Source organism: Coenobita brevimanus, chromosome 80 (genome assembly GCF_032717465.1).
Source record: "Coenobita brevimanus isolate Jiangsu-jjx chromosome 80, ASM3271746v2, whole genome shotgun sequence".
Classification (NCBI taxonomy): Eukaryota; Metazoa; Arthropoda; class Malacostraca; order Decapoda; family Coenobitidae; genus Coenobita; species Coenobita brevimanus.
Window position 1 is genome coordinate 17,771,914 of NC_137033.1, and position 21,655 is coordinate 17,793,568.

Here is a 21,655-nt window from a genome sequence, read left to right on the forward strand (position 1 = left end):
ATTGGTGACACGAGAGAGGGTGTTTGAATTGGAGGAAGGGCAGCCAGATGGCTGAAGAAAGGGCGACATGGGCGCGATTTATTTGTGACCACCTCTTAGGGATTCTGGCGTCTGCCCATAGATATAATAATAAGTCTGTGTGCCAAAACTGACCTAGATGACTACATTAATAACACATCTTACCCAGCCTTCTTTCCAGATACTTATATAATCAGGAATACTATTTTTTACTCTTCATTATTAGATTCAGTCTAATTTGGTTGTGAAACACCCCGTACTCCTGTATGTAATACATTTTACAAATGCCTCTCTTTTATAACACAGAATATACCTTCTTTTTATCGAAGGGTATGTGGCTACACCCAAAAACCACGGTATGACCACACTCGCGAATGTCCAATCACTATAACTTTATATAACTGTATTGGCTGAAGAAGGTGGGGCAAGACCCATCACCTAATTCTTTTGTTGTATTAGCGGTCTGTACCTTTTACAGCAATAAATTCATTTGGTAACTAAGAGTGAATATGAATACTAAACACACGTGTTAAAATACGCTCAAGAAAGTATCATGTTGACAATGAAGGCGTGCTAAACATCATGAAATAAAATTGTAATGCTAGGTGTTTTTGGGTCAGCCTCCCGTCCCTAGAGCACCTAGTAAGTAGCTGGGTTCTCTTTCTAGACCGGAGCTTAGACAAATAAGAGAGAGGCAGGACACAAAAACTCAAGGCAACACCTTACGTGTGTATTACTAAATCTTACACAGGAACGAGCAGATGTCACAAATACAAACAAGCTGGACAATTATAATCCTTGGGCTGCAGATATGGAATAATAGTATCACCCAGGATACTGTACAGAACCAGATTGGTTAGGGGGAACAACACTTGAGCTAGACACTATGTTGGTGGGAGAGTTTAGATGTCCTAGGCCGGTGGTGGTGGTTGTCTCGATTTCCCAAGGTAGCGTTAACATTTTACACTGGGCCTAAGCGTGACCTTATCGAGACGTGCCGTCACTGTTGTATAGAGTGTTCACTGTACCTTGGCCAGTAGATCACTTTTACATTACTTTATGTACCCGGGTGGAGCTGGCGGTACTGGAACTTCAACTCAGGGGCCTATGTATGATCTTCAGTCTTACGGCGGCGCAGTACACTATGGTAGGCCCATCACCACCGGCCCACTTTACTCTGCCACTCCTACACTGTCTGTATGCTGCGTGTGTTCATTTTCACTCACTGTCAGGTCGGACGTGTCACAGTCAGGCGGCGGCGGAGTCTCAGCCTCCCTACTGACGGGGCTTGGATCCGCCAGGGGCGGCTAGGTCCTGGGGGGACAGCGCGTAGAGGCGCCCTCTCTCGTCCGGGGCTGCTGGGGGCGTAGGGGCCCGAGGCTTCCGGGCTCGGAGTGGGAATCTGGCCCTCTGGACTGGGGCCAAACAGTCGCCTGAACTTTTGAGTCAGGCGCCTGATGGAGGATGAGGATCTCCGGCGTCTGGGTGCAGGGAGGTCCCGCCTGGGAGCCTGAGGGGCTATTGGGAGGCTGCGGTCCCCGCAGGTCGGGGACGCCATCAGGAGTGTGCTGCGGTGTCAGCCAGTGTCGGGGTCTGTCAGAGGTGTCTCCACCGGCTGTAGGGAGACGAGCCTGGTGGTGGTCACAGGGCCTCCCCAATACTCCTCCAGGCTGGGGGCTCCCTCCAAGTCGTGGGTAGGTGGACCAGGCTCAGCACCTGATGAAGGAGTGTCTTCAGGCCGTCTCTAGCGGTAGGGCCCGGCTACTGGCAGTGGCTGTCTCGGGACACCTTCGGAGCGGCTACTGGCCACCTCCTGCAAGAGGGTAGAGTGGCTACAGGCCAACTCTCCAGGAGCACCTTCAGAGTGGCTTCTGGCCGTCTCCCGACAAAGGTGGGAGCAGCTTGTGGCTGTCTCCTGATTGACCTCTGGAGCAGCTTCAGGCTGTCTCCTGTAGGAGGGTGAGTGGCTACCAGCTGTCTCTCCAGGGGCACCTTCAGAGGGGCTTCTAGCCATGTCCTGATTGACCTCCGGAGCAGCTTCAGGACGTCTCCTGTAGGAGGGTGAGTGGCTACCGGCCGTCTCTCCAGGGGCACCTTCAGAGCGGCTTCCGGCTGTCTCCTGACGAAGGCTGGAGTGGCTACTGGTCGTCTACCTCTGGAGCGACTTCAGGCCGTCTCCTGTAGGAGGGTGAGCGGCTACTGGCCATCTCTCCAGGGGCACCTTCAGAGTGGCTTTTGGCCGTCTCCTGACGAAGGCAGGAGTGGCTACCGGCCGTCTTCTGACTGGCCTCCAGAGCAGTTTCAGGCCATCTCGTGTAGGAGGGTAAGCGGCTGCAGGCTGTCTCTCTGAGGGGCACCTTCCGAGCGGCTTCAGGCCATCTCATGATGAAGGCGGGAGCGGCTTCAGGCCATCTCCTCTTTTCCTCCAGAGCGGCTTCAGGCCGTCTCCTGTAGGAGGGCGAGCGGCTGCAGGCAGTCTCTCCGAGGGGCACCTTCCGAGCGGCTTCAGGCCGTCTCCTAGTTTCCTCCAGTGCAGCTTCATGCCGTCTCCTGTAGGAGGGTGAGCGGCTACCGGCCGTCTCAACGGTGCTGTTAGGAACTGAAGAAACAGTTCCACCCCGGTCTGATCTGTGGGCAGCTCGCCCGGCAGGTCGTCTTTTGTTCCTGCTATGGTGGCGGCGAGCGAGTTCCGTGTCATAGGGGCGCGCGGCCCGGGCGGACTTACGTCCCTCTCGCACGGAGCTGGACCGCGCGCTGTCTACCTCTCCGTGGGCTCTTTCTAGGGGTGTCGTGTTGTTTCCAGAGCCCAAACCCGGCATTTTAAAAATAAATGAAATGCATAAAATATAGAGCAATTTTGGTGGCCGTTACATTCATACATTGACAAAAGAAGGGGAAATTTGGCCGATACAGTATGACTACGCAGAATTTTGACCACTTCGTCTTGATGAGACAGAGGATTTGACCCGCTACCTCGTCACACAAGACGAAGAATTTTGACCGTTACATTCTGACACGACGGAGAATTTTGACCATTGTACATGGCACAGAATGGAGAATTATGAAACGCTGTAGTGTACGACTTACCTAAAAAAGAGCATCTTGTTTACTCCTCCAAGAAACCCAACTTAGTGCTAGACTCAGTTTCCAGTCCAAGTATACAGGAAATTATTCAAAAGCAACGTTCAGATCGAGGTTACTTGCTTCTTATGCAGCAACACTTCTTCCCCTGGTTATACGTGTCCCTTCATTTAATCTGCCTACATGCTTCCATTCCTTCGCATCAGCAAGTTTACTGTCAATCTCACCACAGCGCGTATCTCCGCACTCCGCGCCTCAGTAACTGCATCTCAGTGCCTGTGGTTATCTGGTCGTGCCTGAATTTTGCGTCTCCGAGGGTGAGTTTTGCATTTCCTTTCCTTTGTGTGATTGTGTCTCCGTGCGCGTGTATTGTAACTCCGCGCCTTTGCATTGTAGCCTATATCCGTGCCTGTGTACTGTATCTCCATATCTGAACTGTATACCCATTCCTATGTATTGTATCTCGATGCTTGAGTATTGCTGTGTTCCAGGAGCGATAGCCACAGACGTATTTAAGATCAATCCCCCTTCGTTTTTTTTTTTTTTTTTTTTTTTTAACATGAAAAATGTATACATCTTTTCCTTCATGCATAATAATAATAATAATAATAATAATAATAATAATAATAATCTTGCTTACATGAAAATTATTGTGTACTTAAAATTTGTTATTGAAGGAAGGACAGAGAAAAGTGTTTGTCATGTCTTTCTTCCAGCAAATGCACAAGAGTGGATTGGTAGTATAGTAGGTGTTGTTGTTTCTTCTTTTTCTGTTTCTCCTCCTCCTCCTCATCATCATCATCATCATCATAATCATCCTCATCCTCATCATTATCAACAAAATCATCATCATGGTCCTCCTCTTCCTCCTCCTCCTCCTTTTTCCTAATCTAGGCCATGTGTATTGTGTCTTGTACTGATCACTGTTCTTCCTCATTGATCTCGCCACGTAATCTAAATGTGCTAAGGTGAGTATTTGGGGCTAAGAATTACTTAAATGGGTCATGTGTGTGAATACCTCACGTGTCATTAGCCTCTCGTTATGAGCAACCTTTGATTTTTTTTTACTTTTCAGGTTCACAGACAAAAGTGTAGGCGAAGAGTTGACAAAGTTTGACATTAAGCGACCTTGATACGTGTTATGTTGGATGTTTTTATACCGACTTCTCGTTCTGAAGACACCAGCGACCGAGCGGGGTCCTCTTTCTAGACCGGAAATAGAACACTTACAAAGGAACAGGGCATAAAAACTCGGCAAGACACCTTAACACATATATTGCCTTAATCCAACTTCCTTACAATATACATACAATGATACACTGAATGTGGATCGGATATAGTGACAGGTCAGTTAATATTGGTACATTACATCACATAGGCACTATTCTTACACCTGAGTTATTACACAAGAGAATATCACATAGGTATGGTGACACTGTTCATATACTTGGTCCCGTGGACTTTGCGTGGTACACTGGTCTCTTTGCACTTGGGTATCGCCACACACTAGTATATTACTCTGGTTCCGGGGTGCTTAGGTACTACCACAGCTCTCTGAGTGGACTGGGGTAGAGACACTTTACGGGTGGTGATCCTGTCGCACTGTTTCTATAACACATACAGTCACTGTCACTATTGAGTCTCTAATACGACACTGGGGTCTTGTGGCGTCGTCACTGGACTGTCGGAGTCTGGGCTCATTTGAGGTGGCGCCCGGGGGTTGGAGGGAGCCCTACTGGTGAGCCCTCGTGTAGAAGCCACGGGACAGCTCTCAGGGGCGTCACGGTCCAGGGCGCGTTTCTGGTCGGGTGCAGGGAGGACCTTTCCAATCAAGGCCTCGACCTGGTGAGGGGCCCTCGGGGCTGGGGCCAAACAGTGTCGGAGTCAGGCCTGCCGCTACTTGCTCTGGGCAGAGGGCCGACGGTGAGTGGGTCTAGAGCAGTCCCGCCCTGAGGTCCGAGGGCTGGCCCTGGGAGGCCTGGGACTGCGGTCGCCTCTAGGTTGGGGCGCCGTCAGGGGTTGACTGTGGCACCTTGCCTGCGGGGGGTCTGTCAGGACCTGGCGTCGTCCAGGGGCGTGAACCCCGCCTTCAGCGACAGAACCTCGCCACCACTCCTGGAACGGCAGCATCTCCAGGGAACCACACCTGGAGGGAGAGACAGAAGGGCATCCCACGCAGCCACAGGGTGGAGAGTGGGCTGCTCAAGGGACCTTCTCCTCCAGGAGAACCTTCTGGACTGTGGGCGAAGGGCGTACAGTGGCTGTCCCTTTCCCCGATGCATACAGTGGCCGTTGTCGCGGTTCCACAGTCCCTTGGGCTAGCAGCAGAAGGACGTACAGTGGCCGTCGCCGCGGGGCTGCTCCCAAAGGAGGAAGAGGCAGATGAGGGACGTACAGTGGCCGTTCCCTCCCTGGCGCATACAGTGACCGTTGCCGCGGGTCTGCCTGCCCATCGGGAAGTAGCTGAGGGGTGTACAGTGGCTGTTCCCTCCCCGGTATGTACAGTGGCCTTTAACACAGTTTTGAGGTGTAAGCGAACAGTTGACCCAAGGTGTAAGCAAACAGTTGACACAGTTTTGAGGAGTACGCGAACAGTTGACACAGTTTAGAGGTGTATGCGAACAGATGACACAGTTTCGATGTGTGAGCGAACAGTTGACACAGTTTAGAGGTGTAAGCGAACAGTTGACACAGTTTAGAGGTGTACGAGAACAGTTGACACAGGCTTGAGGTGCAGATGGCCCATTGACACAATTTAAGGAGTAAAACAGCCACTGACTGCGATCGTACGTGAACCCTAGGTGGTACATGATGTGGGCCATGACTGAGACTACGCTAAGGCCCGTACGGGAGGCGGATCGGTACGTGAACCCACTAGAGGACCGGTACAGGGAATCCAGTTACCAGCTGCTCTCACACAGACAAGTAAGGAGAGAGAAAGAGAGAGAGAGAGAAAACATCGTAAACCCCATCTTGATAACATTCTTGCGTGATAAATGGGACGGCAGACTCCTTTTTTTTTTTTTTTTCTTTTAATTACCTGACGAAGATAGAAATTGTGTGTGTGTGTGTGTGTGTGTGTGTGTGTGTAAATTCACCGGGTCGGTCAGGATCACCTGATGGTAATTCACCGGGTCGGTCAGGATCACTTGATGGTCGTGATCGTCAGCTTTTACCCTCCCGGAAGGGAGCTGAGAGCTCATATAGTCCGATCTAAGGGCAAGGCTGTGACCTTCACACACGCACACACCTGTCCCCTTGCTCAAGGGGGACAGTAACCACCCACTTCGTCAGTGAAACTTTTCGCAACCTGAGCGAGGCGCGAACTCCCGCCTACCAGATGGCAAGCGAGAACGCTACCACTGCGCCAGCGAGCGGTGTGTGTGTGTGTGTGTGTGTGTGTGTGTGTGTGTGTGTGTGTGTGTGTTTTCCACATCGTACCTGTCTGAGCTCTGTAATATGGGATACAAGCTAACAAAATTTAAGAATCATAAACGCCCCACATTTGACCGTCAGAACTTGGGAACTGCTCTTTCTTTCTCGATTTCTAATTTAGCTCCTTCAATATGGGTAACGTTTATTCTACACTGGTAACATTCAGACGATTTTATCCATTTTCCGGGGGTGTTTGGAACTGGAAGGGTTATTTACAGCTTTCCTTAACCTCCAGTGCGAGAAGACATCCCTGACTTGAAAATCGTCAGGAAGTAGCTGCAGTAAATAAAAAGGTCACCGGACTGAAAAGGTTAAAACTACCGCCGAACTTGTCTTCATTTGTTTTCATTTTTTTTTTTTATGCTTCTCAGTCGTATGTTTTATATTTCGTATATGATGTAATACTGTCTTTCTTCGCTTTTCTTCACGGCCATTTTTCCAACGTACGGCCAACAGTTTTTTCATTAGTCTGTCTTCCCAGCCTGATTTGTCTTATGTAATGTAATGCGGCTGATACTATCTTGACTCTTTTTTCTTCCCAGTCATATTTTCGTGGAGCGTTCCTACTGCCCCCTCTCTGGTTTCCTTTCATGATTCTGTCTTTACTAGTTTTTCTTACCACTGTCTCTGTTTTCGCTTCATATTGTCTTTCTTCGTTTATCCCAGCAATATTATCTATTTTTGCATCACGATTGTCTATTTGTTTCCCTCCTCAGCCCCTATTCCCAACAGTATTTTCGCCCCATGATTATCTTTATTCGTTTTTCTTCCCAGCCATATTCTCGTGTAATGTTTGTCACTCTCTTTTCACTCCATCATCAGTCAGCGGACATGGACAGCGAGATAGCCCTACCGACGGAGGGTGGCAACTCTGATCCAGTTACTTTATCCTGGAGTTCCGTCAACGTCTACAGCAAAGATAGCCCCAAGTCCAACAGGCTGAGATTTCCTCTCTTCACTGACACGTCCACATTCAGCCCGAAGCGTCCTTGGCGATTAAACGTCCATATCCTCAAAAATGGTAGGTTAGGTTAGGTTAGGTTGGATTCCAGGCCTAAGCACCCTTAATCTCTCACATCCCCAGCAGTTGCAGGTTTGAATTATCGTGAACTCAACGAGGCTTTCCTAATTGTCCTGGGCAACATATTGTGCATAATGAACTTGATTATTTTTGCATGTTATTTATGTCCTTTCATTATCGACATACAGTAATTTCAAAAACCGAAAAACAAAATCGAAGAAAAGAAAATATTAACATGCTTTGTAAAGAAGTAGATTGGTAAAGAAAAGGTACTAGACAGTCTTCTTTGCCGACGAGAATACAGGCTTTTGATGTGAAAAGTGACGGTATTCTAAATGGCTTTGGAGCTTTCGTAACCGATGAGTCACCTATTATCTGTACTTCATATATTCCACTCCGACCTGTTCTACAAAGCAGCTATAGCTTCGCAAAAAGACTGCAATAAGCATTATACGCATCAAACACTGACACAGTACATAATGCTCCACGTACTTACATGACAGTGCATTTTTTTTATTTGTATGTGTATAGACATGAGTTATACACAGAAAATTTAAAAAATCCACCCATCGCTACTAGAGAATTGCAGCTAGTCACAGATTGGCTATCTAAAAATGGTGCAGGTCATCAGATATAATGAGTAAATCAATATTACAAATATTCTTATTGACAAAGAAGCATATTCTGAGCCTCCTCGCACCTCTCTTACCGTATGTCACCGACCCTACATTTCATCAAATTCTTATGCAGCTCCCCTCACACCTCACCCCACCCTTACTCAGTTCAAGCCTTTGTGAGTAAGGACAACTGAAAGCTCTGTGCAGGTAACGCTACAAGGAAATCACAACCACTCACAACTCAATATATTTACAATAATGTGCAGGTCATCAGTAACATACAACTGACATGAAGAATAATTCAACATTAGCTTTTGTATTTAGACAACAAAATACAGTTATCATGAATGTCAGTTTGAAAACCTCGCTCTAGTGGAATTACAACCAATCACAGCTTCGATATATATATATATATATATATATATATATATATATATATATATATATATATATATATTATAATAATAATAATAATAATGATAATAATAAATCTGGTGGTACGTTGGGGCGCTCACCATCCACTCACTCAATGTAGTGCAGCTCGGGTGGCTGTCCTTTTCTCTCTTCCTTCTTTCTTCCCCTCCTTCCTCTTATGTCGTTTTTTCCTTCATTCTTTCCTCTTCCTTCTGTCAACGGGTAACTCTGCTGAGTGACAAGCCAAATGGTTTCCTTTACACTAGGGAACCATTTACTACGCTGGGTGGTAACCATATATTTTTTTTTTTATAGATAATGAATTGAGGAAGGAAAACAAAGTAAAAAAAAAAAAAAATCCATGTGCCTAAAGGCATCCTCCATTCATAAAATATTTATAACAACTGGATTTAAATTGAAGTGGATTAAATGTTTGTGGGAAACAACTCCCAGGAAGTGAATTCCAAACTATGGCCCCTGGCGGTTTAGTAGGCAATTAAGGCGCTCCAAGAGCCTGTGTCGGTTCATATCCAGAAGGTGATTGGGGTTTATTGCTCACGTAATGCCACTCAGCGATGAGTGAGGCTGGACACTTTCATCTTAAATGTCAGGAGTAACTTGCCTAGCCCCAAGCTCCTACATTTCTCATGGGGCAACACAGGTTTAGATGATGTATGTATGTATGTATGTAAAGTCATAATTAATATAGCCTACAAAGGATATGAAGAATGATAAAGTATTAGCATTCTTATAGACAAGGCAATAAATTTTGAGCCTCTTGTTACTTCTTTCACTTCACTCATCCAGGTCATTTCAGCAGATCCTTTTGCGACTCCACTCACACCTCACCCCACCCTCCCTCATTCATTTCATCGATCCGGATGGGAGCCTCAGTGTGCGTGCATTTTTTCCATCAGTGTGTGGGTCGTGCCGGCCGGGGGAGCTGCTGGCCATCATGGTAGCCTTCACGTGCATTTTTTCCGTCAGTGTGTGGGGTGTGCCGGCCGGGGGAGCTGCTGGCCATCATGGGTGCCTCGGGGGCGGGCAAGACCACCCTGCTCAACGTGCTGACTTATCGCAACAATGACCGGCTCAGAGTGACCGGCGATCTCTTCGTCAACGGCAGCCGAGTCCAGCCGGACGACCTCACCAGCCGGTCAGCCTACGTGCAGCAGGACTACCTCTTCATTGGCATGCTGACCGTGAGGGAGCAGCTGGTCTTCCAGGTGGGTATTACAGTCCTACAGGTGGGTCTTACAAAGTCTGACGGGACAATCTCACCAGTCGGTCAGTTTACGTGTAACAGGATGACCTCTTCATCTGCATGCTGACTATGAGGGAGCAGCTGTCTCCCAGGTGGGTCTTACAATCTTATGGATGTCTTACAAGGTCTGACAGGACGACCTCACCAGCCGGTCAACCTATGTGCAGCAGGACGAGATCTGCTTCGGCGTGCTGACTACGATTGCAACTGGTCTTCCAGGTGTATCTTACAGCTTAGCAGATTGGTCTTCCAGTGTCATCCAGATGAATATTTCAGATGGGTCTTCCAGGGAGGGGTAGTTTGGGTTATCCAGGTATGGATCTTTCAAGTGGTGCAGTGAGGGTCTTCCACATGAGTTTTCCAGGGTCTTGCAGGGGCAGTGAGGGTCTTCCACACTGTTCCTCAAGGGTTTTCTGGGTAGGGCAGTGGGGGTCTTCCATTATGGATCATCCAGAGTCTTCCAGGTTGGGTAGTGAGGGTCTTCCACTTGTCTTCCAGGGTCTTCCAGGTGGGTCAGTGAGGGTCTTCCACATTAGTCTTCCACGGTCTTCCAGGTGGGTCAGTGAGGGTCTTCCATGTGTAATCCAGAGTCTTCCAGGTGTAGAAATGGAAGGTGTATCAGGTGTGTAAATCGTAGGAGGACTGAGGGGCCTTTGGGAACGGACTATAACACAAACTGTATATATATATATATAAATGATATGCTCTCGTCCGTCTTTCTCAGGCGATGCTACAGATGCCCAGACACCTGACGAAGGAGCAGCGGCTGAGGCGGGTGAGCAGCGTTATATCAGAGGTTAGTCTCTCTCTCTCTCTCTCTCTCTCAAGCCAGTAAGTGGTAGAAAAAATAATTTGTCAATCTTATTATATTTTGTTTTCAAAAAATTTATTATACATACAGTATATGGATGTGTGTTAACTGAAGTTTCCTTTAAAATTATTCGTGATAATGCAAGATCTACATGGGCACATCGAGCGTTTTAGAAAGATGGAACTTTTTGATTTTATTACACATAATCTCTGAGGATAAAATCACAAACGAAGGAACTGGAACACATGCGCTACTTTTTCCTCTTAGTGTGTGTGTGTGTGTGTGTGTGTGTGTGTGTGTGTGTGTGTGTGTGTGTGTGTGTGTGTGTGTGTGTGTGTGTGTGATATCTTTACGCTCACATTTTCAGTTTCTCTCTTTTTCCTTGTGCTGCCTATGCTGACTTTAATGGACGTGCAGCTTGGCCTACTGAACTGCCAACACAGCCTCATTGGAGAACCCGGGGAAAGGAAGTGCATATCCGGGGGGGAGAGGAAGAGACTCAGCTTTGCCTGTGAGGTGGGTCATGATACCTGTGAGGTGAAGGAGACGTGAGTGGGCTGTGATCTAGGCGACATAGAAGGCTTCGTGGCATCGTTTTGTTAGCGATTTATTAGCCTATTACACCATGACAGTCTCTGTTAAGCTGTTTATGTATGTCTAGTGCCGACAGTGTTTACCTCATTAACATACAAGGTGTAAGACGTAATATCTAAAAGTGATAGCATGATGAGAGGTGCTAGGAGAGTATGAGTCTATGCAAATACGACTCCCGTAGGTGCTGCAAAATATAATAAGACACAGTGATTCTCATGAATATTGAATCGCTGCAAGAACACGTTTATGGTACGCTAGTAATTTATTAAAATTATATAATTATATATGGAAGGGTGCAAGGAATAAATGTGTTGGGAGAGTTGAATGATTCTTTGATCACGAAGGAAGAAGTGGAGAAGGCAGTAAAGATGAAAACAGGGAAAGCTGCAGGTATGGATGGGTGTGCTGTGGAATGCCTGAAGGGTGGTGGAGTGACTATTGTTGACTGGTTAGTAAGATTGTTGAATGTGTGCTTTGAGAAAGGTATGGTGCCAATTGACTGGGCAAGTGCTTGTGTGGTCCCGTTGTATAAAGGTAAGGGTGATAAGTATGAATGTACTAGCTTTAGGGGTATAAGTCTGTTGAGTGTTGTAGGGAAGGTGTATGGTAGAGTGTTAATTATGAGAGTTAGAGAGGGTACAGAGGGAGTGATGAGCAGTGTGACTTTAGGAGAGGGAGGGGATGCGTTGATCAGGTGTTTGCTGTGAGACAAATGTGTGAAAAGTATTTAGCGAAAGGCAAGGATGTGTTTTGGGCATTTATGGATTTAGAGAAAGCGTATGACAGAATTGATAGGGAGGCTTTGTGGACTGTTTTAAGATTGTATGGACTTGATGGTAGGTTACTAAAAGGGGTGAAAGGTTTTTATGTAAATAGCAGAGCGTGTGTAAGAGTGGGAAATGCTGTGAGTGATTGGTTTCCCGTTAGAGTGGGGCTGCGACAGGGATGTGTGATGTCGCCTTGGTTGTTTAATATTTACATAGATAGTGTTGTAAGGGAGGTGAATGCAAGAGTTTTAGGTGGTCTGAGTCTGGTAAATGTTGATGGTGGAGAGAGGAATCTGAAGCAGCTGCTGTTTGCAGATGATACTGCACTGGTGAGTGATTCAGAGGAGAGATTGAGACAGTTGGTAGAGGAGTTTGGAAGGGTGTGTGAAAGGAGGAAATTGAAAGTAAAAGAAAATAAGAGTAAAGTGATGGTACGAGGTTGATAGATGGTAGGGGGATGAATATAGTTTTGAATGGTGAGTTGCTTAAGGAGGTAGATTGTTTTAAATATCTAGGGTCACATATTGCTGTGGATGGAAGAATAGATGCAGAAGTGAAGTTTAGAATAAATGAAGTGGGAAAGGTGCTGGGAGGAATGAAAAAAGTGTTTAAATGTCGTTTGCTTAGAATGGATGTAAAGAGAAGGCTGTATGAGGGTGTTGTGGTACCGACTGCATTATATGGGGCTGAAACATGGAATATGGGTGTAGCAGAGAGGAAATGTTTGAATGTAATGGAGATGAGGTGTCTGAGGAGTACGTGTGGAGTGACGCGTATGGAACGGGTGCGAAATGATGAAGTGCGAAGGAGAACTGGAGTTGTTCGGGAGATGGCTGGTAGAGTTGAGCAGAGGGTGTTGCAATGGTTTGGGCATATGGAGAGAATGGATAATGAGCGATTGGTGAAAAAGACAACTAGATCTGATTTGAGAGGTGTAAGGCTGAGAGGAAGACCACGAATAGGATGGATGGACAGTGTGAAGAGAGCGCTGGATGCGAGAGGGATGTCTGTTGAGCAAGGAAGAGTGGCTGTGCGTGACAGAAATAAATGGAGAGAAATTGTGAATGAATAAGTGATGACGCAGCCCTGAGGGGATATTCTCCCGCATTTGGTCTGATCAGCTAGTCAGGTCAGGTGCGGGTAAGGGGATGGGTCTGTTATGATGTGGCAAGGGTAAACCAGTTCTGCTGTCGGGCCCTGCTGCGGATGTCACTGATTGCATTGCGCAGTTGACCCTTGTGCGGTGTGGTTCGGTGAGGATCTGTCCGTTCTCCCCTTTGGAGCGAAGATGCGAATGAATGTGTTTGAATGGATGAGTAAATGAAGAGTGTGTCGTCCTGTCTCGGCTACCTCCCTTTCCCTGGGGGAAGCAGCCTAGGTATATAGATAGATAGATAAAAACACGAACCAGTTCCTAGTAACACATAGCTGTTAGGGAGACATGTTTATCGTGGCAACTGGTTAGGGTCTTTTCCTCTGAGACTTTGTCATCGCTACTCCTGTAGGTGCTGACCAACGCCTCCCTGATGTTCTGCGATGAGCCTACCTCCGGCCTGGACTCGTTCATGGCGCAGAATGTGGTGGCGGTGTTGAAGAACATGGCGGAGCGTGGCAAGACCATCATTTCCACCATCCACCAACCCAGCTCAGAGGTGTTCGCCATGTTTGACCGCCTCCTGCTGATTGCCGACGGCAGAGTCGCCTTCTTGGGGGACACAGATCAAGCCCTGGAATTTTTTACGAAGTGAGTTAATCTGAAATAAATGGAAAGTTTTTTTTTTTTTCTTTTTTAAATCAGTCTGTACTATCGGTCTATCTGTCTATCTATATCTATCTCTGTCTCTATCTATCTATCTATCTATCTGTCTGTGTACTTATCTACCACTCCGTTTAACATGATGAAAGGTTTCAGTATTAATGATGAACTTCCAAATTTTGATGAAACGTTACTTTCATGTTCCTTTGTTCATCCATTTCTCTTGTTAGGATGGGTTTGCCGTGTCCGAGGCAGTTCAACCCGGCGGATCACTTCCTGGACCAGCTGAGCTTCACACCCGGAACAACCCGAGCCGGGCAGGACGAGAAGAGAATCCGCTTCCTGTGTGACTCGTTTGGGGCCAGCTCGTTGGGTAACATGCTGGCAAAAGATGTAGCAGCCAACCAGCAACCACATACTTCGGTAAATATGAATGATTACTTGAAAATCTCTTATCTGGTACGCAAGGCATGGTTAGTTGCCAATGTCTCTGGGAGGTACAGTACTGCCGTGCAAATGAAATGGGGCCAAAATCCCTATGGTTAGTCTGGAACAACACTCACAGGTGGGGAACTCTTGTACAAGTTCAGTCTGGGACTACTACACATGCCCATCTCTTATTTAATTGTTTTTACTGTACCAAACCATTGTGTATATTACCAGAACATGCATTGTACTGTGCATACTTTTTTGACAGCGCTGCGTGTGGGATGGTTAAGAACACATTGGACCTACTTATGAACAGTGGACAGCAATAATTGGAGAACGATGATGATAATGATGATGAGGATGCGGATGATGAGGAGGAGGAGGAATACAATAATCACCATCCTTCCAGCAGACATGACCATAGATCAGTGTTGTTTGTTGCCTTCCACTTTTTCCCCACCGTCTCACTGGACGCCCCCACCCCCATCCCGCCCTCTTTCAGCAGTTTGTTACGCCTTAGAGTGTGTAACGTTACGCTGTTCGCTCTTCTCGGTTCTATTCGTTATGGGATTACCGATTATTGCATTTGAGTGTACCTCTTAAATTTATGCTTCTCTCCCACAGGATGGGTGAGTCAGCTGCTTGTAATACAGTGGATTGTCCATTAGTTTCATCTACAGCCATTCCTGTGTACAGAGTGATGATGGAGGGCGTGCTGGTGGGGAAGGTGTTGATTTACATCTATCCCTCCGTCACTGCATCTCCATCTGTTTTTGTTTCTGTCTGTCTTCATCTTTTTACGTCTTTCTGTATCTATTTCTACAGCGGAGGACTAGTGATGGTGACAGTGATGTTGGGGATGGTGGTGAAGCTGTGAAGTGGATGTTGCATCTATCTTTATCTGTCTCTATGTGTATATCTATCGTTGTCAACCTACATGTATCAGTTTCTACAGCAGAGGGATAGTGATGGTGATAGTGGCGATGGTGGTGGAGTGGTCGGTGATGTGGGCGGGCGTGGGGGTTACCGTAGTGGGTGGGCGTGGCAGCTGCGTTGGCTCTTGTGGCGGACTAGGTTGCAAGTCCTAAGGGAGCCGCGACTCATCAAAGTTCGCCTCATACAAAGCCTGGTAACTTCCTGCTGTTGTTATGTGCTCACGATATTAGTACCTTACCCTGCCTCACCCCTGCCTTACTCTCCCTCACTCTTCCTTACACCTGCCTTTTCCTGCTTATGGTTGCCTTACTTTGCCTTACGCAACCTTATCCTCTCGTTACCATACCTAACGTTGCTGACCCCTATCTTGCCCTGTCTCGACCCTGCCTTACTCTGCCTCTATTGCTTATAGTCTACTGAAGCAACCTTTGCAGTTCTGTCTGTCTGACTGTCTGTCAGACAGACAGACAGACAGAGACAGACAGACACACAGACAGACAGAACTGCAAGGGTTGCTTCAGTAGACTAGAGAGAGAGAGAGAGAGAGAGAGAGAGAGAGAGAGTGTGTGTGTGTGTGTGTGTGTGTGTGTGTGTGTGTGTGTGTGTGTGTGTGTGTGTGTGTGTGTGTGTGTGTGTGTGTATTTATCTTTCTGTCTAATTATTTATCTGCCCGTCTGCAAGTATTAGTCTATATCCTTCTATCCATCCACCTATCTGTATATCTATATATGGTATAAACTGATATACATTTTTTTTTTTAATTCGACTTGCCCTACAATTGAACTCTACATCTTGTGTGCTGAGTTATAACACTAGAATATCTAGTGGAAGTCACAGCGAAATACTAGGAAAAATATATAAAAAAACATGCCACCATCTTTTTCTGCCACTTAGCTACGTGAAATGTGCTGCAAAAGGGCGAAAATCTGGCTATGGAGAGGCCGTAAGACTAGCATTGTCCTTTTCGTCACTGAGGTACGTGAAATAAGATACAAAAGGACGATAATCTGTACCATGTTAAGGTGAGGGTGTGGCTGCTAAAGGACGAAAATCATGGCCATGCTAAGATGAAAGAACTGTACCGTAAAGGGACGAAGATTTGGGCCAGGTTAAGGTAAAAGATCCATGCAATGAAGGGACGAAAATCTCGGCCATGCTAAGATGAAAGAATTAGACTGCAAATGGAGGAAAATATGGGCCAGGTTAAGGTAAAAGGCCTATGCTATAAGGGGACGAAATGTGAAAGATAGGCTGAAAATGAAAAAAAAAGGCGAAATTTTGTACCAGGTTTTAAAGTGAAAGTACAGTGTGATCCTCTTCTTGTCGCAGTCCATGGCGGTGGTGATGGGGTTCTTGTATGGAAGGCAGGGCAATGATCAGGCCGCAGTCTTCAGCATCAATGGCTTTCTCGTCTTACTCACCTCCAGTTTGACGTATATGAATGTCTCGGCAGTCATCCATGTAAGTTGGTTATCAATCTGTAAGTTGTTTATTTGCTGGTGGATTGTTTGTTAGTCGTTTATTTACGTGAGATTTTAGAGATTTCGTAACTCCCTATCCGTTAGCGATTTATTTTGCACATTCCGTCTCAGTATCCCGTTATGGTCATTATTTCTTAACTCAACCTTTAGCGTGTGTGTGTGTGTGTGTTTTTTTTTTTCATATTAAACCTTATTATAATCTTGTATGTTATTGATAGAAACTGTGTCAGTATTAAAAGGATATAAACAACATAAACGTATAAGAATGAGTTAAGGTATACTGTATAAAATAAATTGCCAAGGAAGAGGTGATACGAATCTTCCTATGACGTCTAGAATTGGCCCATATAGCTTATTTTCCTTTTTCCTTTTTTTTCCTCTATTTTTCTTGTTCTTGTCCTCCTTCTACTGGGAGAAAACTCTTGAATGTCGAGATGTCAGTTTACGGTAGGTTAGCCTCGAACTCTCATACCTCGAGGTAAACAACAGGGTATTATTATTATTATTATTATTATTATTGCATGTTGTGTCTCCATATACTGTTCTCTTTTCTGGTAGACATTCACTGCGGACCGTCACGTGTTCTACCGTGATCACGAGAGCTGGATGTACCGTCCCTCCTGCTACTTCCTGGCCCGCTTTCTCACGGCCGCGCCCATCTTCGTCCTCGCCACCATTTTTCTTGTCGTGCCCACCTACTTCATCATGGGCCTCAACCCAGACCCCGCTAGGTTCGCCATCTATCTCCTCGTTTCCCTCCTTCTGGTCTGGTGCGGAGTGTCCCTTGGTGAGTCTGTTGATAGGTATTCTGGGTGACACAAGAGGGTTAGTTGCCCTTTTTTCTTGGCGATTTATTATTTTTCGTGCATGTTGATATTATCATATATGGTAATTACTTAATTTTGGTTATGGTATACCCTGCCTCAGTAACATGCAAGAGGGTTACGAAGGTGTGATGTGTAAAATGAATCATTACGAAATCTCCAAAGTGAATCATAGGGTTCCGTAGGGTCCTGAGAGTGTTTACTTAAGTAAAGGTCCATGAGAATATAATAGACAGCGTCAGCAAAATATACGAAGGAGACAAAACAATGATAAATTTAAGCAAAGACATAAAAAATGAGATAGAAATCACTGGTGGAATCAGGCAAGGATGCACAGGATCAACAACACTATTCAAATTAATAACCTTCGTGATATTAAACCACCTTGAAAGTGTAGGCCTTGGCTATAGAGATAACAGAGTTGAAATCAACACCTTGTTTTTTGCTAATGATGACCTACAATTTTCACAGACAATAACGGAGGCCAAAGCTAACATTAGAAGGTTAATAAATATTAGTAAAACCTGTGGACTAGAAATAAATAAAGCAAAAAGTAAATTCATTATATTCAATATGAAGGAGAAACCAACAGATATAGAGGGTATAGAAGTGGTAAATTCAATTAAGTATTTGGGGGTAACAATAGTGGATTCTAAAGACTGCTTTAAGGGACATAAAGAAAACATCATTATGAAAGCACGAAGACTAGCAAACTTAACCTACTCTGTTATGACTAGGAGCTGCAATAAAATTTTAATCGGTAAAACTTACTGGAAGAGCCTAGCACTCCCTGGAGTTCTGTATGCTGCAGAAGTAATTGATTTTAATAAAGAAGAAGTGGACAAACTACAGAAAATAGAAAATGGGGTGTATGAAACAATGCTGGGAGGTAATATGAGCACTGCAGTAGGCTGCCTGAGGGGCGAAGTAGGAGCCTCACTAATGGAAACAAAAATAAAGAGGGCAAAGCTTCAATATCTCCAAGGTATTTTAAAGAGAAGAAATAATGCACTATTAATTGAAATTGTAGAAGAGCTGAGGAAACGCAAGAGCAAGTGGATGAGGGAATGTGAGAAGGCACTAAAAGATCTTGACCTACAGTAAATACAGAAGGGTTAAAAAATATTACAAAAGATGAACTAACCAGGAAAATATATGATGAGGACACAAAAAGGTGGAGAAAAGACATGGAAAATAAATCAAGCTTAGAAGTATATAAAAAATGGAAGAAAGAAATAGGTGGAGTAGATGAAATATATGATAATACACCAGCCTCCATAGTTCTGTTTAAATGCAGATCTAATACACTAAATTTAGCAAATAGAAATAGATTCAAGGGAACTGAGACAAATTGTCCAATGTGTAATGCAGAGACAGAAGACGATACACTTTTTATTAGACTGCACAGGATATATGGAAGAAAGAACACAACTGGTAGAATTACAACAGCCATATATAGAGGAAAGAAATAGTATACTGGGGAACCTCCTATTTAATACAAGTGGTATTGAAAAAAAGAAATTAATAATATTTAAATGCTGGAAAAAAAGAGAAAGGAAGGTGAAGGAGCTCAGAAATTCAGGCGACTGATTATAGTTTACACGTAGTAAAAGAAGAGGTGTGACCACAGAAAGACACAGAAGAAAGAGAAAAGAGAAAGAAGGAAATCGATTAGAGGTGCCGTTGTAAAGGCAATACCTCAACAACATCACATCACATCACATGTTTACTTAAGGTAAAGCAACATTGCAGGGACGGTTGACTGAACGAAATATTTATTGTTGTAATGGTATGCAGAGTACATATACAACAAAAGGAGGTGGTGGTTCTTGCCACACACCGTCTTCAGCAAACATTGTTATACATACTCTGGATACAAACTTGCGCGTGCAGATAAGAGAGAGAGAGAGAAAAAAAAAGTGGGTCTTGTCACAGACCCCTTCAGCAGAGATGAAATTACATACAAGGGGCGATTTTTATTAAGCTAATGGAGTAACATACAAGGGACAATTTTGATTAAGCTGAGAATGCGTCATAAGAGCTTTAGAATGTTAAGCTTTGCTAATCTAACCCAACTAACACCAGGCGATTTTGTTGGGCTGATACTGAGTCACAGGAGCCTCGGAGTGTTGAAACAGATACAGCAGGATTTATTAAACCGAGTAAGTGTAAGATCCTTTGTGTTAAAGCTGATACGATGCGATTTTCTCCGGCTAAGAATGAACTTACGAGCCTGAGAGTGTTAATAGGAGTCACTGTTGCAGGGTACTTTATGTCGTGTGTGGCGCCCAGCGTAAACAGTGCCCTCACCATGGTGGGTCCCTGCATGCTGCTTTTCTTCATCCTCAGTGGATACCTCATTAATGTTAGGTGAGTCATGGGTAAAAATGTAAGTAAGTAAGGTATCAAGTAAGTAGATAATTAGATAAGTAAATAAGTAAGTAATCAAGTTAATTAGTAATCAAGTTAGTAGAATCCCCTCCATCACTAGGCTGCCCTCTTTCCGACTCACGCCCTATTCATATACCTGTCTACCCTATCCCTTCATCTCTTTCTCAGTCTCCCCCTCCTCTTCCTTCACCTCACATACACTTTCCTTGTCAGTCTCTCATCTTCCATCTTCTTCACAGAACCAAACCATCACAAAGTACTCCAAATGCTCTCCAGCACATACACATCAACGCCACAACACTCCTCCACTTCCTTATTTGCCTGTCTCTCCATGTAACTTCACACACTCCTCAGAATATAAAACACGTCATCGAACTGAAGGGTTAAGTGGGAGAGAAGTATGGAAGGGAAAGGTGGGATGGAAATGAAAAGCAGTGTGTAAGGAATGTTAAGCTGTATAAGAATGGTAGGAATGAGGCAAGGTTGTTTTTTATTATTATTATATTTTCTCTGGTTTTTGCAAATTCACCTAGTTTCTCTCTCTCTCTCTCTCTCTCTCTCTCTCCAGTATATATATATATATATATATATATATATATATATATATATATATATATATATATATATATATATATATATCAACCAATGGGCGGGAGTCGGCGTTGTCACCATCTTCCTCACACACAGCCAGATCTGCCATCTCTCTCTCTCATTAATTCTCTCCCTCCGTCTTTCTCAGGACCATTCCTACCGTGTTTCGAGTACTTCAGTACATGTCCTTTCTCTGGTACGGTACGGAGGCTCTCATGACGAACCAGTGGGCAGGAGTAAACAACCTCACCTGCGCAAACAGTTACTCTTGCTCTCCTGACGGTCACGCAGTCCTTGAACGCCTCGGCTACTCGAAGGAACTACTGCCTTACGACATCCTGGCCTTATTAGTGATCGGGTTTATTTTTATGTGTTTGGCCTTCGGGATCTTTCTACTGAAGGCGCGTAAGCATCGGATCGGGGCAGTGATCAGAAAATAGAAGACGTGTTTTAAAAATGGATAAATCCCAAGTTTTTGATGGTAATTTTTGAAGCATGTGATGATTCTGCAAAATGTCGTGCCATATTGTGTTGTTGCTGACTATCCTCTGTGATGTGTGCTGACTGTTGTAGTCTTCGTAATGTGAGATGCAGGCTGACCACATCTGACAGTTACAGGTGTCCTGTAAGAGATTGTCAAAAACTATGGGCTTGCTCACGCCTTCGAACGATATGTTAGTAAGTTCTGGTTTCCACGGAGCCACAGCAACTGCGAAACTTTCACTCTAATGCTTTGATCATTAGGCCATTTTTGTTTAAGTCTGCGGTCCTAACTTTTTCGATAATCAAACTTAATCGAAAAGGTTAGGTCCCTTAACATTACTGTATAATCTTTGTATAAGGTAGGTTGTTAGGAAGATGATAAAAAAAAAAAAAATAGAAGTACGGAAAAAAAAACATCATATTTATATTTAGATCTTCGTGAATACATCGCAGAATGCATACGAGACTGATTCATTGGGTTGTTATTTATGACAGCCTCAGAGACCTAAGAGACTGGGTATGAGTGTAGAAAAACATTCAGCTACATAGCCATAAGAGTCTGCCGGTACACCTCATCCGACTGTGGCAATGGAAGGTGTTACATGAACTATTTTCTTGTGGTAGCATTATGAACCACACAGCAGATGAGTGTGAAAAGGAAGGATACTCTTTCTCATTTGGGAAGGACTGAAAAATGTGGAAGGTAAGACAGGACACGGTGCTGCCAGAGGTATGTAGGCGG

General features: G+C 44.9%; 1 protein-coding gene across 1 annotated transcript; it reads left to right on the forward strand.

Moving 5' to 3' along the window:
• Positions 1 to 5,910: 5,910 nt before the first annotated feature.
• LOC145409283 (protein white-like) lies at positions 5,911 to 20,870 on the forward strand. The gene is made up of 12 exons (XM_080279762.1): positions 5,911 to 6,024; positions 7,357 to 7,555; positions 9,574 to 9,812; positions 10,575 to 10,646; positions 11,079 to 11,177; positions 13,528 to 13,766; positions 14,009 to 14,201; positions 15,163 to 15,336; positions 16,473 to 16,604; positions 17,183 to 17,411; positions 19,713 to 19,818; positions 20,579 to 20,870. Exons 1-12 carry the CDS (start codon positions 5,911 to 5,913, stop codon positions 20,868 to 20,870), a joined length of 2,088 nt encoding a protein of 695 aa, XP_080135888.1.
• The last annotated feature ends 785 nt before the right edge of the window (positions 20,871 to 21,655 follow it).

What these genes read in the sequence shown, in the direction of transcription:
- LOC145409283 (XM_080279762.1), top strand. Translation starts at nt 5,911, where the DNA reads ATGTGGGCCATGACTGAGACTACGCTAAGGCCCGTACGGGAGGCGGAT. An exon ending in GACTCAGCTTTGCCTGTGAG is followed by an intron (nt 11,178 to 13,527) that starts GTGGGTCATGAT and finishes CTACTCCTGTAG; the next exon opens with GTGCTGACCAACGCCTCCCT. An exon ending in TTCGCCTCATACAAAGCCTG is followed by an intron (nt 15,337 to 16,472) that starts GTAACTTCCTGC and finishes TTCTTGTCGCAG; the next exon opens with TCCATGGCGGTGGTGATGGG.